This window comes from Garra rufa, chromosome 12, assembly GCF_049309525.1.
Source record: "Garra rufa chromosome 12, GarRuf1.0, whole genome shotgun sequence".
In the NCBI taxonomy this organism is placed as follows: domain Eukaryota; kingdom Metazoa; phylum Chordata; class Actinopteri; order Cypriniformes; family Cyprinidae; genus Garra; species Garra rufa.
The window spans coordinates 45,188,550-45,204,591 of NC_133372.1; the positions used below are offsets into that span (position 1 = coordinate 45,188,550).

At 32.3% G+C, this 16,042-nt stretch overlaps 1 protein-coding gene across 1 annotated transcript in view; it reads right to left on the reverse strand.

The window, feature by feature from the left end:
- Positions 1 to 16,042, reverse strand: part of LOC141346613 (protein CBFA2T2-like) — a 44,368-nt gene that overhangs the window by 11,376 nt on the left and 16,950 nt on the right. The window contains exon 2 of the mRNA XM_073851539.1: positions 1,216 to 1,359. Coding sequence (XP_073707640.1) covers positions 1,216 to 1,359 — 144 coding nt within the window. The remainder of the gene's footprint in view (positions 1 to 1,215; positions 1,360 to 16,042) is intronic.

Sequence of the window (16,042 nt, forward strand, 5' to 3'; positions counted from 1 at the left end):
TTACTATTTTAGTTTTAGTTTAGTTTTATTTTTTTTATCTCTTTCCAGTTAAACTTATTTCAAATCGTTTTTTTTTTTCTCATCTCATATGTGACTGTGGACCACAAAACCAGTCATAAGGGTAAATTTTTTAAAATTGAGATTTATGCATCATCTGAATAAATAATACAATAATACATGATACAACTATTTGAATATCTTGAATCTGAGGGTGCAGAGAATTGTAAATATTGCTTTTCAATATTAACAAATAATCGCTTTTAAAGTTGTCCAAATGAAGCCTGCAAGCTCCAAAAAATGTGTGTTGTGTTTATGACTATAATATATGAAGACAATTTTTACCATTTTACTATTGAAAAAAATCTTTCTTTCAGCAAAAACACTCTTCACTTTAAACTTTTGCTCTGGTTTTCCTTTGTATTTTGGTACAGCAGTTAGTTGCTCCTTTAGGGTAAATGGCTTTTTTTCTCATTTGTAAGTTGTTTTGCATACAAATGCATGCTAAATAATGAAATGTAAATGCACCACTATGCATTTAAAGTACTCTATGTACTTCTCCGGTGAAAGACTATATGCCATTATTAGGACATCTTTGTTTGTGTTAAACTGGAAATTTAAGGTCAATTCAAGTTTGCATACTACAAATTGCAAATTTGACAAATCCAATAGGTTATATAGGTTTTCCATGCATAAAGAAATTTGCTCTAAACTGCATTGAATTTATTTTTTCCAGTTCAAAATACATAAAATACTATGGCATCCATCTCTAATTCATTAGAATAGTCCAAAACTCATCTCCTTTTTCATTAGATGTGTTTGGAGTGGATATCACTGAATACTTTCAGTATATACTGCCGACTATTTTTTTAAAATAGCATGCAGATAAGATTGCATGATTCCGCAATGAACATTTCAAACTAGTGTTGCAACAAAGTTGCCACATAACCTCGTTAAATATGGCTTTAATCACTTCTGGTTTATAAATCACAGTGCAAATGGAAGGTCAAGTCAAGCACAATGCATACTGCAAATATTGACAAATGCAATAGGTTATTTGGGTATTCCATGCATACAGAACATTCAAATCCTGTGCACAGTAGGCATACTGTGGAAATTGTAGTATGTTATCCTATAAGACAAACTAGTGCCAATGTCACATACTATCTAGCACAGATAGCATGCATGTTTGAATGCAGTGTTGTGTGCGAGTCTCACATGCTGTGGTGGAGAAAGCTGCTGGTCGAGGTCCGCTGGGGTTAACGGAGGGTAGAGGGGGCATGATGGAGACGGTTGGTCTGGAATGAGTCTTTCCATCCACTGGGGAACCGGGCATGGCAGGAACGTTCTTCTCTGTACTGTCTGAAAAACCGCAGATATTAAGTTGGAGATTGACAGATCTCTTTTTATCTTCGGAATCACAAACGTTTCTGTTTGTTCAAGTAGAGATTTCCATTAAAACCCAATAAAGTCCAGCAGAATCATGGCAGCAGTATGTCTCTGATCTCGTTCGCTCTGACCATGCAATCATTTCTTAACTAGATTCATCTTGCATCTCCATCTAAAACGTTCCCAGAAGCACCGGTGCAAACGAAGCAAGCTCAAATGTAGTCATTGTGTCTCATGCATTGATATGCAATTGATGCATTGATATGCAATTCATGCTTAAAGACACCTCGGCAATCCAATTGAGGCCGGAGCGGCATAAATTCTCTAATCTTAACCCTCGCACCCTTACTAAACCCATCATCTTTTCTGGTGCACACCAGATGTTTTCTGCCCCTGTTTAAGAACCGTGGAGTCCCGACAGCTGAAGTGCAAATGAACCAGGTTTTGTCCCTAGGAAAGAAAGGGTGATCATTGAGCTCGCTTAAGAATGAAGAATCGGGCCATTTCACGCTTGCTAACTGGGCTTCACAAAAGCCGTCAAGGGCTAAACGCATACTTTCTGCCCGTGAATGGACCACCAGGCCCAAAAGTCGTAGATCAGAGGCGCTATTGTTCTACAAGAGCCGTGAGAGAAGCTATCGGCCTCATTTGGAGTATATCAGGCTGCTGAAAATGCTTTTACAAAGGCGGCTAATAGACCCACACAGATCGAGTTGTCAAAGGTCATGAAACGCTTCTTACCAGACGACTTTTCATAGGCGGACGGGGCTTCTCTGGGTGAAAAGCGTGTTTTGTTTAATGTTTATTCATGGGAAACTAATGCAGTGAATGCGGTTCTCGCTGTTTGGTTTTTAAATGGGCCTCTCCACTTAACAATGAAAAGTAAGGCAGCTTTTAATGGGATTGTTATAACGCTTCATTCGTACGTTTCATTGCATTTGCGATAAACCGATGAGTTCGTCACGTCGCAGAAACATAAGTGAATCTAAATTACATTTTGAAAGTTATAGTTAACATGCTACTATTTCTTTGTTTATATAATTCAATTTTACCTGTCTCTATTTATTAGTTGTTTAGTTGTGTATAAAGGCTATGATAGTTAACTATAACTAAAACCATAAAAAATCATTGCTTAATAATAAACTTAAAGTGAGATAAAATATAAATAAAATAAAATTTAACTTGTTTTAACTAGATTTGTTTAATTTTAAGTACTAATATAAATAAACCAAAACTAAAAATAATTCATAAAAACTATACATACATATATATAACTAAATTACTATAACTTTAACTAAAATTAAAGTGATAACATAAAATCTAAAAATTAAATTCTTAAAATATAGCAAAATATCAACAAAAACATGAAATATTAATGAAAATTAAAATAGTATATCAATGATACTAAAACAGCATTGTTGTCCATAAAGAAATCACTAAAATATTCACTAAAAATAAGACATTTTGTTTCTGTGAAAGGCCAAACCTACATAAACAGATAAATATACGCCTATTATTTATTTAGGCTATTTATTTATTTAATTTTAATTTTTTCGTCTCCCATGCATTACAATCAATGTTTCCAATCAATAGTAAAAACCATAAAAACCAACATGGGGTGAAATAAAATATTTTCAAATTAAATTTATTTCATTTCAGCTACTAGTTACATGTTTTGTTTAGTTTAACTTGAAGTACTAAAATAAATAAATAAACATTCAATAATAATTCAATTCAATAAAAACTATATAGAAATATTACAAAAGCTAAAAAAAAATTAAGTGGTAAAAAAGTGATACTTAAAGTGATAAAATCTAAAAAATAAAATGCAAAAATATAATGAAATATTAACTAAAAATATAAAATATTAATAAAAACTACAATAGTATATCAGTGGTACTAAAATAATGTTGTGCACTGCATTAAATCTAAGAAATCACTAAAAATGTGTACAAAAAATAAGACAAATCATGTTTTTATGGAAGACCAATTTCCTCCATATATTCAAATCCCTCTTTCAGATCAATATTTTGCATAAAGAACATCAAATTTCAAAGGACCAATATATTGCATTTTGCAATTTACACTGGTTTCATGTATTGCAATGAATCAATGTTTTCATTCTGAGACTCCAACAAAACCATCGTCTTATCCCCCTGATCGAATGCGGTGCAGTCACAGGTGCGACACACTTTTGCACGCACACACGGACACGTAGACACAGATCTTGCGGTTTGCGAGCGCACCTGAGCCCCGCTCCGGGTCCTTCAGGCTGCCCCTCTTAATGCCTGACTAAAAAATCATACGCCAGCTTTTTTCCCCATTCCATGTACACCTGGTTCCTTCCTAGGAGGCAGGAAGTAGAACGCAGGAAGGACTGGGAGAAACAGGAAGCCCAGCCATTTGGGTTTGTGCCACACCATAGGATGTACACAAACCCTCCCGTATCCACCGTCTGTTAGCACAGATTAGCATCACACCTGCGGCGAACTACGGCTTAACCGACACTAGTGACTTAAAACAAGACGCAGTTCTACGAGTTAAGCTACATTAGATTAAGAAAAATTTCTAAAATCAGATTGGAGACATGTTTATTATAAAATATCAAAATATATTGCCTTGACTTTGGCTATTTTGAGATTTTGAAGTTTTTAAATCAAGCAATCTTGTTGATGTAATTAACAAATTCAATTTGGTTTTTTGGTGTAAAAATTGTGAAAAACAACCATTAATTATGATCTTTTGTCTAAGAATTGCACGTTTGTATCTCACAATTCTGGCTTTTTTATTAAAATTTGTGAGTTTATATCTCAGAATTCAGACATTTTTCTTGCATTTGCGAGTTTATCTCTCAATTCTGACTTTTTTGTCTGATAATTCCAAGTTTATATCTTACAATTCTGACTATTTTTCTAAAAAGTGTGAGTTTATATCTCAGAATTTAGACTTTTTTTCTTGCATTTGTGAGTTTATCTCTCAATTATGACCTTTTTGTATGATAATTCCAAGTTTATATCTTACAATTCTGACTATATTTCTAAAAATTGTGAGTTTATATCTCAAAATTCAGACTTTTCTTTTGCATTTGCGAGTTTATCTCACAATTCTGATCTTTTCTCTCAGAATTGTAAGTTTATATCTCACAATTCTGGCTTTTTTATTAAAAATTTTGGTTTTATATCTCAGATTTAAGACCTTTTTTTGCATTTGCAAATTTATCTCTCAATTTTTTTTCCTGCATTTGCGAGTTTATCTCTCAATTCTGACTTTTTGTCTCAGAATTTCAAGTTGACATCATTTCTGACTTTTTTATTAAACATTGTGAGTTTTATATCTCAGAATTCAGAGTTTTTTCTCACAATTCTGCCTTTCATTTGAAAAGGCCTTTCATCTCTTTAATTTGATCTTTTGTCTCAGAATTGCAAGTTTATTTCTCACAATTCTGCCTTTTTTTTAATTGTGAGTTTATATCTCAGAATTCAGAGGGTTTTTTGCATTTTCAAGTTTATCTCTCAATTCTGACTTTTTGTCTTAGAATTGCAAGTTTATATCTCACAATTCTGACTATTTTTCTAAAAATAGTGAGTTTATATCTCAAAATTCAGACTTTTCTTTTGCATTTGCGAGTTTATCTCTCACATCTGACTTTTTTTAATTTGTCAATTTGTTTTTGGTGTAAATATTGTGAAAAATAATTATAACAAATTATTAATATAATTTGAGTAATTGTGCATGCATATTGAACTTCAAAGTTGTAGTTGGCTAGAAAACAGCCCTAATTGTGAACCTGGAGCATAAAACCAGTCTTAAGTAGCACAGGTATATTTGTAGCAATAGCTAAAAATACATTGTATGGGTCAAGATTATCGATGCATACTTTATGCATTCATAAGGATGCATAATTGAAAAGAATAAATGATCGCTTATAAAAATCAAGTGTATTCGAACTATAGGTATCTCCAGCTCTCAAATTTGTCCTGTTTTGTGGTTTCAGGGACACATGGCAGGTGCGGAGTCTTTGGTTATCAGTCACTGAACTGCTGGAGATCTACGAGGCAGAAACATCCTCGCCTTCCACCTGAGACGGTCGCCACACACACACCGCATTAAACACACTTCCTCCTGCACAGCTGTGGTGCGGATCAGTGCGGAAGAACACACAGGTCTGTTAGCACAGCTCCAGGATATCTGTGCGGATCAATATTGATCTGCTAACAGCAAATGCGTGGCTTCCTCTGACTGCCACCTGTTCCACATCACCTCATAAAGCTCCAATACAGAGGAAAAATTAATGACTGCTATTATTATACGTCACTGTCAATATTAGCCGGTCATCTGACACATCTCACCTGATATAACATGTATTTAATTATAGCTTCACCACAGAGAAATTAAAAACGCATGTTACTGTTTTATTTATGTGTTCATGAATATTTTATGCATATTTATGAATATTGTATGAATACATAAAAGTTACAAAGATCATTATGCAATTACACTTTTTTTTATTATGATGTATATTTACCAAGCATAAAGTATAAACATTTAAACTATACGCATCCTGTTTGCCAGGTCAAAATTTAAATTCAAATTTAATTTAAATTCAGGAATTAATTTGAAATTTAAAAGGCAAATCTGTTTGAAATCTCAGATTGTTCTAGTTTTTTATTTCACCATTTAGATGCTCAAAATTGTTTGTTTATGAGTTTATATCTCAGAATTCAGGCTTGTTTGCATTTGCAAATTTATCTCTTAATTCTGACCTTTTGCCTCAGAATTGTTTATTTCTCACAATTCTCACTTTTTTTAGTAAACATTATTAGTGTATATCTCAGAATTCAGACTTTGCGTCTTGCATTTGCAAGTTGATCTCTCAATTCTGACTTTTTGTCTGAGAATTGCAAGTTTATCTTACAATTCTGACTTTCTTTATTAAACATTGTGAGTTTATATCTCAGACTTCAGACTTTTTTCTTGCATTTGAAAGTTGATCTCTCAATTCTGACTTTTTGTTTGAGAAATGCAAGTTAATATCTCACAACTCTGACTTTTGTTCTAAAAATCGTGAGTTCATATCTCAGATTTCAGACTTTTTTCTTGCATTTGCGAGTTTATCTTTCACTTTTGACTTTTTGTCTCAGAATTAGCAAGTTTAAATCTCAGAATTCAGACATTTTGTTTTTAAAATGGGTTCATTTCTGAGCCTACAATGAAACATCAAGTAATGCAACCCAATAACTATAATGTCTGACTAACTATGGTTCTTTATTAGGTTTCTGACAAGAAGATTGATATGCATATGTAATTGATTTCTCCTGAAACATATGAAAGCATAAACTGGGTTGATTTGGTTGTGAATACATGTGCTGACTCTGAGACTATAACCAAACCCATCTGAAAGAGCTTTACTCCCCCAAAACGTTAAACATTGAGGCACAAAGAGTTGATTTAAAAGCCCGGCCTGTCTTTGTTTAAAATGATATATGAATTTCCATTAAAAGCGCTTCAATGCGGCCAAAGCGAGTGTTTAGAAATCATTTAAAGAGTGCGGGACAAAAGCGCCGAGAGCCGCACCGCCTCCAGCCACACATCAGCAAAACAAACCCACACAGAGCTGCTTCCAGCCACGGACACAAAAGGGTTAAGCTATCAGATCATTATTATGTGTGTGTGTGTGAGAGAGAGAGAGAGAAAGAAAGAAAGAGAAAGAGCTGGGACGGATGTTTCTGTTTCCCTCCCCCTCCGTCTCCTTCTGTTCTTCCACCATATGGAGCTGATGGGGGTGCGAACGGACAGCTGGAGTCTCCAACAGTCACCTGTGTCCAGATCCCACCGCAGAACACAAATCACAAAGCACATTTCCTCAAATGTTTCTCCTAGACGTCACATGGAGACTTTCTGCTGCTCAGATGTTTCTCCTCAGGAAAAAAGACCCTAATCTCAAGGGTCCTCGTCTATGGAAGCTTATTTCTGCCACTGAATAAACATATTCAAATAATTGTGAATTTTTATCTTTTTTCTTGCAATTATGAGTTTATACCTCAGTTCTGACTTTTGGTCAGAATATTTAGTTTATATCTCATAATTCAGATGTTTTTTCATAGAATTACATGTAAATATCTTACAATTCATTGTGAGTTTGCATTGCATAACTTGGACTTTTTTTTCAGAATTGCAACTTTATATCTCTCAATTTGGATCTTTTTTATCAAAATTGCAAGTTCTTGGCTTACATTTTGGAATTTTTTCCTTGAAATTGCAAGTTTATATCCCACAGCTCTGACATTTTTTCATAGAATTACAAGTTAATATCTTACAATTTAGACTTTTTTCCTGAATTGCAAGTTTGTATTGCACAATTTGGACTTTTTCCTTGGAATTGCACGTTTATATCTCACAATTCTGACATTTTTTCATAGAATTACAAGTTAATATCTCACAATTCAGGCTTTTTGTACTGAATTGTGAGTTTGTATTGCACAATTTGGACTTGTTTTCTCAAAATTTCGAGTTTATCTCACAATTCTGATTTTTTCCCTCAGAATTACACATTTATATCTCACAATTTGGACCTTTTTTTCTCAAAATTGTGAGTTTATATCTCACATTTCAGACCTTTTGGCTCAGAATTGCAATTTCATATCTCAAAATTTGGACCTTTTTTCTCAAAATTGCAAGTTCTTAGCTCACAATTTGGACTTTTTCCTTGAAATTGCAAGTTTATATCTCACAATTTAGACATTTTGACTCAGAATCGCAAGTTTATATCTCACAATTTGGACTTTTTTCATAGATGTACAAATTTATATCTCACAATTTGGACCTTTTTATCACAATTCTGATGTTTTGTTTCTCAAATTTGTAAGTTTATATGGTAACACTTTACAATAAGGTTCATTAGTTAAACATTAGTTAATGTATTAACTAACATGAACTAACCATGAGCAATACATTAGTTACTGTATTTACTAATCTTCATTAACGTTAGTTAACGGAAATGCAGTTGCTCATTGTTTGTTCATGTTAGTTCACACTGCATTAACTAATGTTAACAAGATTTTAATAATGTATTAGTAAATGTTGAAATTAACATTAACAAAGATTAATAAATGCTGTATAAGTGCAGTTCATTATTAGTTCATGTTAACTAATGTGGTTAACTAATGTTAACTAATGAACCTTATTGTAAAGTGTTACCGTTTATATCTCACAATTCACTCTTTTTCTCAAAATTGTGAATTTATATCTCACAATTGAGACCTTTTTGCTCAGAATTTCTCAGAGTTTACATCTTGCAAAATAATAACTTTTTTCAGTTGTGAGAAGTCCAAATTGTGAGCTATAAACTCACAATTTTGAGAAAAAAAAAAGGTTCAGAATTATGAGATATAAAGTCTAAATTCTGATGAGTTGAAAAAAGCAAAAATAATGCTAAAGGCAAACAACAAAATGCATTTATGTGACTCTGGACCAAGTCTTAAGTAGCAATAGCCAAAAATACATTGTATGTTTCAAAAATATTGATTTTTCTTTTGATGCTAAAAATCATTATGATATTAAGTAAAGATCAAGTTCCATGAAGGTACCAAACTTAATTTTTAATTAGTAATATGCATTGCTAAGAACTTAATTTAGACATTTGAGGTGATTTTCTCAATATTTAGATTTTTTTGCACCCTCAAATTTTCAAATAGTTGTATCTCAACCAAATATTGTCCTATCCTAACAAACCATACATCAATTGAAAGCTTATTAATTCAGATATAAAAAGTTGACCCTTTGACTGGTTTTGTGGTCCCGGGTCACATATAAAAAGTTGTCAACAATGTCTCAAACTGCGCTTGGATTTGCCAAGATACTGACACTCAAACCTCAGAAATGATCTGAGCTGCTCTCTGCATTCATTTCCTAGCTCTATAATCCAACCATTGTCTCGTTTATAGAATTTAAGCTGTAGAAACATAACCAATGTAACTCCATGAAGTCTCCTGAGCTCTGAAACAGCAATAAAAGTTCCAGTGGGGAGGGAAAGAGGAAAATAGGAGTTTGACAGGAGGAGAGGAGAGGGAGGTGGGAGGGAGAGTTAAAGAAAGGAAGGCAAAACAAAAGCTGCACCTGGTGCCTATCAGTCCACACACACACACACACACACACACACACACACACACACACACACACACACACACACACACACACATCTGCTGCTCTCTCGTTCGCCTCAGCAACAGGTCGAAGCCTCATGCATGCTGACGTCTGAGCAAATGACACCAGCACGTCCGCCTGCACATGTTCAGTCCTCTCATCTCTTTAATTAAATCATCACTTCTGACCCAGAGCTCATCAGTGTCAGTCACTTCAACTGGATCTATAGTCTGACCCTCAATTCATTGACCTGCCAAACCCATAGATTATTCAAATCTCTCAAGTGTATTAACTGGAAACAAATCCAGTTGCATTGAAGATCTAAAAGCACCAATAAGACAAAGATTGTTGCAGTATCTTTACAAGAAAGTACTATTCTAGTCTTTCTACATCCAAATTTCACATTTCATTCAATGCAATTTCTAATTCAACAATTTCTGTTGAATGTGAAAACGGTTCCAAAAAGTAAATCCTACACCTTTTTTCCTTGTGCATGAACAGAATGAGCTTAAAGTCAAAATCAAAGATGATTGGATTGTAAAGGCATGTTACAATATACCATAAAAATACTATGGTCTATGAATAGTAAACACAAAATACTATCATGTACCATGATCATAAGTTAATATAATAAGTTAAAAATGTTTACTAATAAATTTACTAAATGCATTAGAAAAACCCTGAAATACCATAGTACACGAATTTCAGTCACATGGTATATTGCCTTCTGAAATAACAAGACATTCTGAAAAGATCTTGATCTTTGCACAAAAACCTTTTTTTTTATCAGTATTGCATTTGATGCACATTAACAGAAACTAAAATGAGAAATGTTGACCTGCAACTAAATGAAAAATCTGAAGCTGAAAAACTAAAATGACTAAAACTGGAAGAAATGTATATATAAAGAAAAAAATATAAAAATGACAAAAGCACATAACTAAATTACTAAAATTTAAACAAAATAAATATATAGAAATAATGTTTTTAAACTTAAAAATGACGAAAACACATAACAAAATTACTAAAACTTAAACTAAAAATAAAATTAAATGTAAAAATAAAATCATAAAAATGACAAAAGCACACAATTAAATAGCTAAAACTGAAACTAAACGTAAAAATAAGGTTAAATAGAAATATTTGTAAAAAACTGATAACAAAATGACTAGAAATTAAACTAAAAATAAAATGAAATGATTTATTATATATTTAATATATATTTTTTAAAAACAAGACAAATGACAAAAGCACATAACAAAATGACTAAATTACTCAAATTTAAACAAAATAAATATAAAGAAATATTTTTTTAAATCTTAAAAATGACCAAATCACATAACAAAACTAAAACTGAAACTAAAAGTAAAAATAAGGTATTTAAATACTAATAAAAATGAAAATAACAAAATGACTAGAACTTAAACAAAAAATAAAACAATTACTGTTTTTAAAAATAAAGTTAACAATATGACTAAAACTATAATTCAAATGAAAACGGAAGATATAAAAATAAATGCTAGTTCTAGATATTAATAAATACTATAATAGTATATTAAAATAACTTTCTTAAGAAAGGTTTGAGACAAAATTCTAACAAAAATGTTCAGTTTATATTAATTTACAATGGTATTCTTCAAAGTACATTAGCAAAACCCTGAAATACCATAGTACATGAATTTCCGTATATGGTATATTACCTTCTGAAACATCACTGCTTGTTTTTGTTTGAGAAGGACTTCACACATTCACACACACACACACACACACACACACACACACACACACACACACACACACACACACACACACAGATGCACATTGTGAACGTTACTGACAAACTGATAACAGTAAAATCCACTAATAGGAAACTGCTTGTGTGTGTCATGACTAAAGTCGCTGTCCTTCAGTTCATCGGAAGCATCTGCTCTTTGAATTGCTGCCCTCCTGACCTCTGTGGGACTAATTGATTGGCCGGCTAATCAATCACTCACTCAACGGCTGCTCTGATTGGCTGCTTCCGCTTGATTTTAGAAACACAGAGATCAAGCGGTGGGTCTCGATAAGAGCCTGTTGAAATGTTAATGTCAGTGTTTCACATCTGGTCTGATAGAAGCAGGGTCTCCAGGACTGTTTCTAGCCAAAACTATCCCTCGACCAGCTGCATTACGTCTCATGCCTGATGCTCAACGTGTGGGAGAAAAATACTCCAGTCCAGATGTACAACATGCTGTCGGCTATCTGGACTAAATCGTGACAATATATTTGTCACTTATGGGCCCTAATACTTGCTAATACTTTACCATGGTAAATCAAACTGTACTGAGGTGTATATCAAAGTACTAGCTCAGTCAGTTTTGGTATTGTTAACTAAAACTATAAAATTAATTTTAAAATCTGAAGTTGAAGAACTAAAATGACTAAAACTAAAACTGAAAGAAAATGTTATTTAAAATAATAAATTAATACAAATGACAAAAGCACAAACAACTGAAATCAAAATAAAGTTCTACAGAAATATATTTAAAAAAGTATAATAAAAATGACAAAAGCACAACATTTTTAAAAAGCTAAACTAAAAAAACTGAAATAAAACAAAAGTGCAACAGAAAAATTAATAAAAATAAAAAAGCACAACAAAATTACTAAAGCTGAAAAACTGAAATAAAATTAAACATAATAATTCTAATAAAATGGTAATAAAAATGACAAAAGCACAAAGCAAAATGATTAAAAATTTAAACAAAAAAATAGAAATATTAAAAAAATAAGTCATAAAACTGACCAAAGCACATAACAAAATTACTAAAACTAAAACTAAAATTAAATACAAATATTAAAAAACGAATAAAAATGACAAAAGCACAACATTTCTAAAACCTAAACTAAACATAAAAACTGGAATAAAACAAAAGTGCAATAGAAAAAACTAATAAAAATAAATAAGCACAACAATATTACTAAAACAAAAAAATATATAAAATATAATAATTCTAATAAAATGGTAAAAAAAATGACAAAGGCACAAAACATTTCTAAAAATGAAAGTAAAAATACAGAAATATAAAAAAAGAACATAAAACTATAAAAAATAATAAAAAATAATAAATATATAAATAAAAATATTAAAAAAAATATTTAAAAAATGACAAACGCACATAATAAAATGACTAAAACTGAAACTAAAAGTAAAAATAAGGTTACATTTAAACATTTAATGAAACAAATAATAATGAAAAGGCACATAATAAAATGACTAAAACTTAAATTAAAAATAAAATAAAATTGAAATATAAAAAATAGGAATTCAAATGAAAACTGAAGATATAAAAATAAATGCTAGTTCAAAATATGAATAAATGCGATAATAATAGTATACAAATAACACTAAAATAACTTTCTTGAGAAAGGTTTGAGACAAAATCCTGACAAAAAATGTTCCATATGCTTTTTATGAGAATTTACAGTGGTATTCTTTGTAAAGTATGAGGTAAATTCCTTGATGCACTAATCATTCAGTACCATAGTAAATATCAAAAGAACCATGCTTTTGCTACCATCATCACTCTCACATGCACAGCCAGCGCTGTGTCAAGCTCCGTTAGATCTTCTCTAATTATGAGGCCCTTAAAGACTAACCGTCTTTAGCTAGACTCCTCCAGGGCCCCTGAGGGCCTCCACAGAGTGCTGTTCGGGGTCATCGAGCACAAGCCACCCAACGCTACATCTTCACTAGGGCTACTAGAGACTGTTGTGATGTCCGGCAGACCCTCAGACCACACAGCAGGTCAAAGTGGGAGTGAAGAAGGACAATGGTGTGATTGAGAGCCAGCCGCACACACCGCCATCAGACGCAACAGTCAAACGGTTGTTTTAAGGCTAATCGGTCGGATCAGCCGCTGTCTTGATGACAAGACGACAGTTAGCGTTGCTTAGCAGAGCTAATGTGGAACTTCCTGCCTTCAGCGTGACTCGACAGCTGCTCTATGGATGTGTGTGTGTGACATATTCGTATGCTTTTGTAGGTGAAGCAATATTTACCATCATATATAGTACTTTTAATCAGCGAGGATGCATTAAATTAATTAACAGTGAAAGTAAACACATTAAAAATGTAAAAGAAACTCTTGAAAACAAAAATGTATCATGGTTTCTGAAAAAAATGACACTGAAGGCTGGAGTAATGACTGCTGAAAATTCAGCATTTCACCAAAGGAATAAATTATATTTTAAAATATGTTACAATAGTAAGGTGTCATTTTGAATTGTAATAATATTTCACAATTTTAAATGTATTTTTGATCAAATAAATGTGGTCTTGGTGAGCAGAAGAGACTTTCGAAACCAACCACGAACTTTTGAACAACCATTCCAAAGTTTTGGGTCAGTAAGTAGAAATTAATAGACTAATATTATTGGAAAAGGATACAATTAGGATTTCCATTTCAAATAAATGCTGTTCTTTCTTTAAAGGATTCAAATAATCTTCAAAAGTAATGATGCTGAAAATTCAGCGTTTCATCAGAGTAATAAATTACATTTCATATTATATTCACATAGAAGAGTTGTTTTAAGTAGAAATACTATTTCACATTTTTTAATGTATTTTTGATCAAATAAATACACCCTTTTGAGCAGAAGAGACTGTCAAAACTTTCATCGCATAATCTTACTAACCACAAAACTCTGAACAACCATTCCAAAGTTTTGGTCAGTTTAATTTTTCAAAATTGATCAAAAATGACAGAAAAGACATTTATAATGTTTCAAAAGGTTTCTAATTCAAATAAATGCTGTTCCTTTTTAAGGAATCACATAATCTTGAAATCCTCACACTGAAGACTGCAGTAATAATGCTGAAAATTCAGCTTTTTATCACACCAATGAATTACATTTCATATTAAATTCACATAGAACACAGTATTTTAAATAGAAATAATATATCACAATTTTAACACATTTTTGATCAAATAATTGCACCCTTGGTGAACAGAAGAGACTTTCAAAACTATCAAAAGCATTACATAATCTTACCAACCACAAACCTTTGAACAACCATTCCAAATTTTTGGTCAGTAAGTGGAAATGAATAGACTAATTCTATTCAAAAAGGATGCATAAAATTAATCAAAAGTGACAGAAAAGACATTTATAATGTTTCAAAGGGTTTCTAATTCAAATAAATGCTGTTCCTTTTTAAGGAATCACATAATCTTGAAATCCTCACACTGAAGACTAGAGTAATAATGCTGAAAATTCAGCTTTTTATCACACCAATAAATTACATTTCATATTAAATTCACATAGAAAACAGTTATTTTAAACAGAAATAATAAAGCTAAACAATAGAAAAAGCAAAAACATAAAATAAAACACCAGAAACAGTGCTAAAATGTGCTTTATCCTTAAATACGGAGGACTAAGACACTGGATTCCAGTCCAATGCTGTGAGAAAACCAGAAAAGCAGACAGCATGTCTACAGGGGAAAAAGAAACACACACACGCTGTGCTGTCAGCATGACGGTGTGCAGTCCTTCTCTGCTGTGTGTCTGTCAGAACGTGGCTGTAGATTGTGTTAAGGTGACATACAGCAGACCTGCAGTAACACACAATGCTCAGTAAATAGATTCAGTCGCTTTCTCCTGGACTGCAATGTGATTGAGCTAAAACTAGGTTTGGATTTGCCAAAGTCTGCAATGAAAAGCCAGATAGCTCGATATGAACTTCTGTCATTTTACGACAGCAAGCTCCATTAGGGCTCCAGAGGAACAACATATCTCATTTTGAACCTTTTCATCCACTGACCTATCCATCAACGCTATACAGTCCTTACTTCATGACAGTTAAACGAGAGGTAAAGCAGGTTTGTTTCATGAAGCAAAGCTTGACGCTGGAGTCAAAAACTCCATCTCTCTCCTCCAGCTGGCATCTCATCGCAGTTCATCGCACCTCAAGCTCCTGCCACGTGGAAACGCTTCAACCAGCGAGATCCCGTTTGAGTTTTCCAATTATTCATCAGCGAGTATTTTTTACAAATTATTTTTATAGAAAATACACTCTCAAAGAGTTTCCAGCTGATGAAATATTTCAGAGCGGAGTAGAAAAAACTTTCCATGATGTTATTCATTTCCATGACTGACCTTCTTCAGGCTCCCAAATCGCTGTTTTAAGGTTCCCTGATTATTTCAAGTTTTCCATGACCATAAAAGCATGAATCATCTCTATTATGTGAATATAAAAACGCTGTAACAAATGCTATTCAGTAAATCTGCATTAGCTGTTTTATAGCTGTTTATAGTATTATATATTATTATATAAATAATAGCATATATAATTTTTTGTAAACAATGTTTTATTGAGTTTTTATTTTAAACAAAAATATAAAATTAGTACAATTATTTATATAAGTTATATTCAAGTATAATATAATAAATAAAACATTGAATTAATATATAATTTAGATGCACTAAGCGGTTGGACTATGACAGCAGTGCATTTGTGTTTTTTAAAACA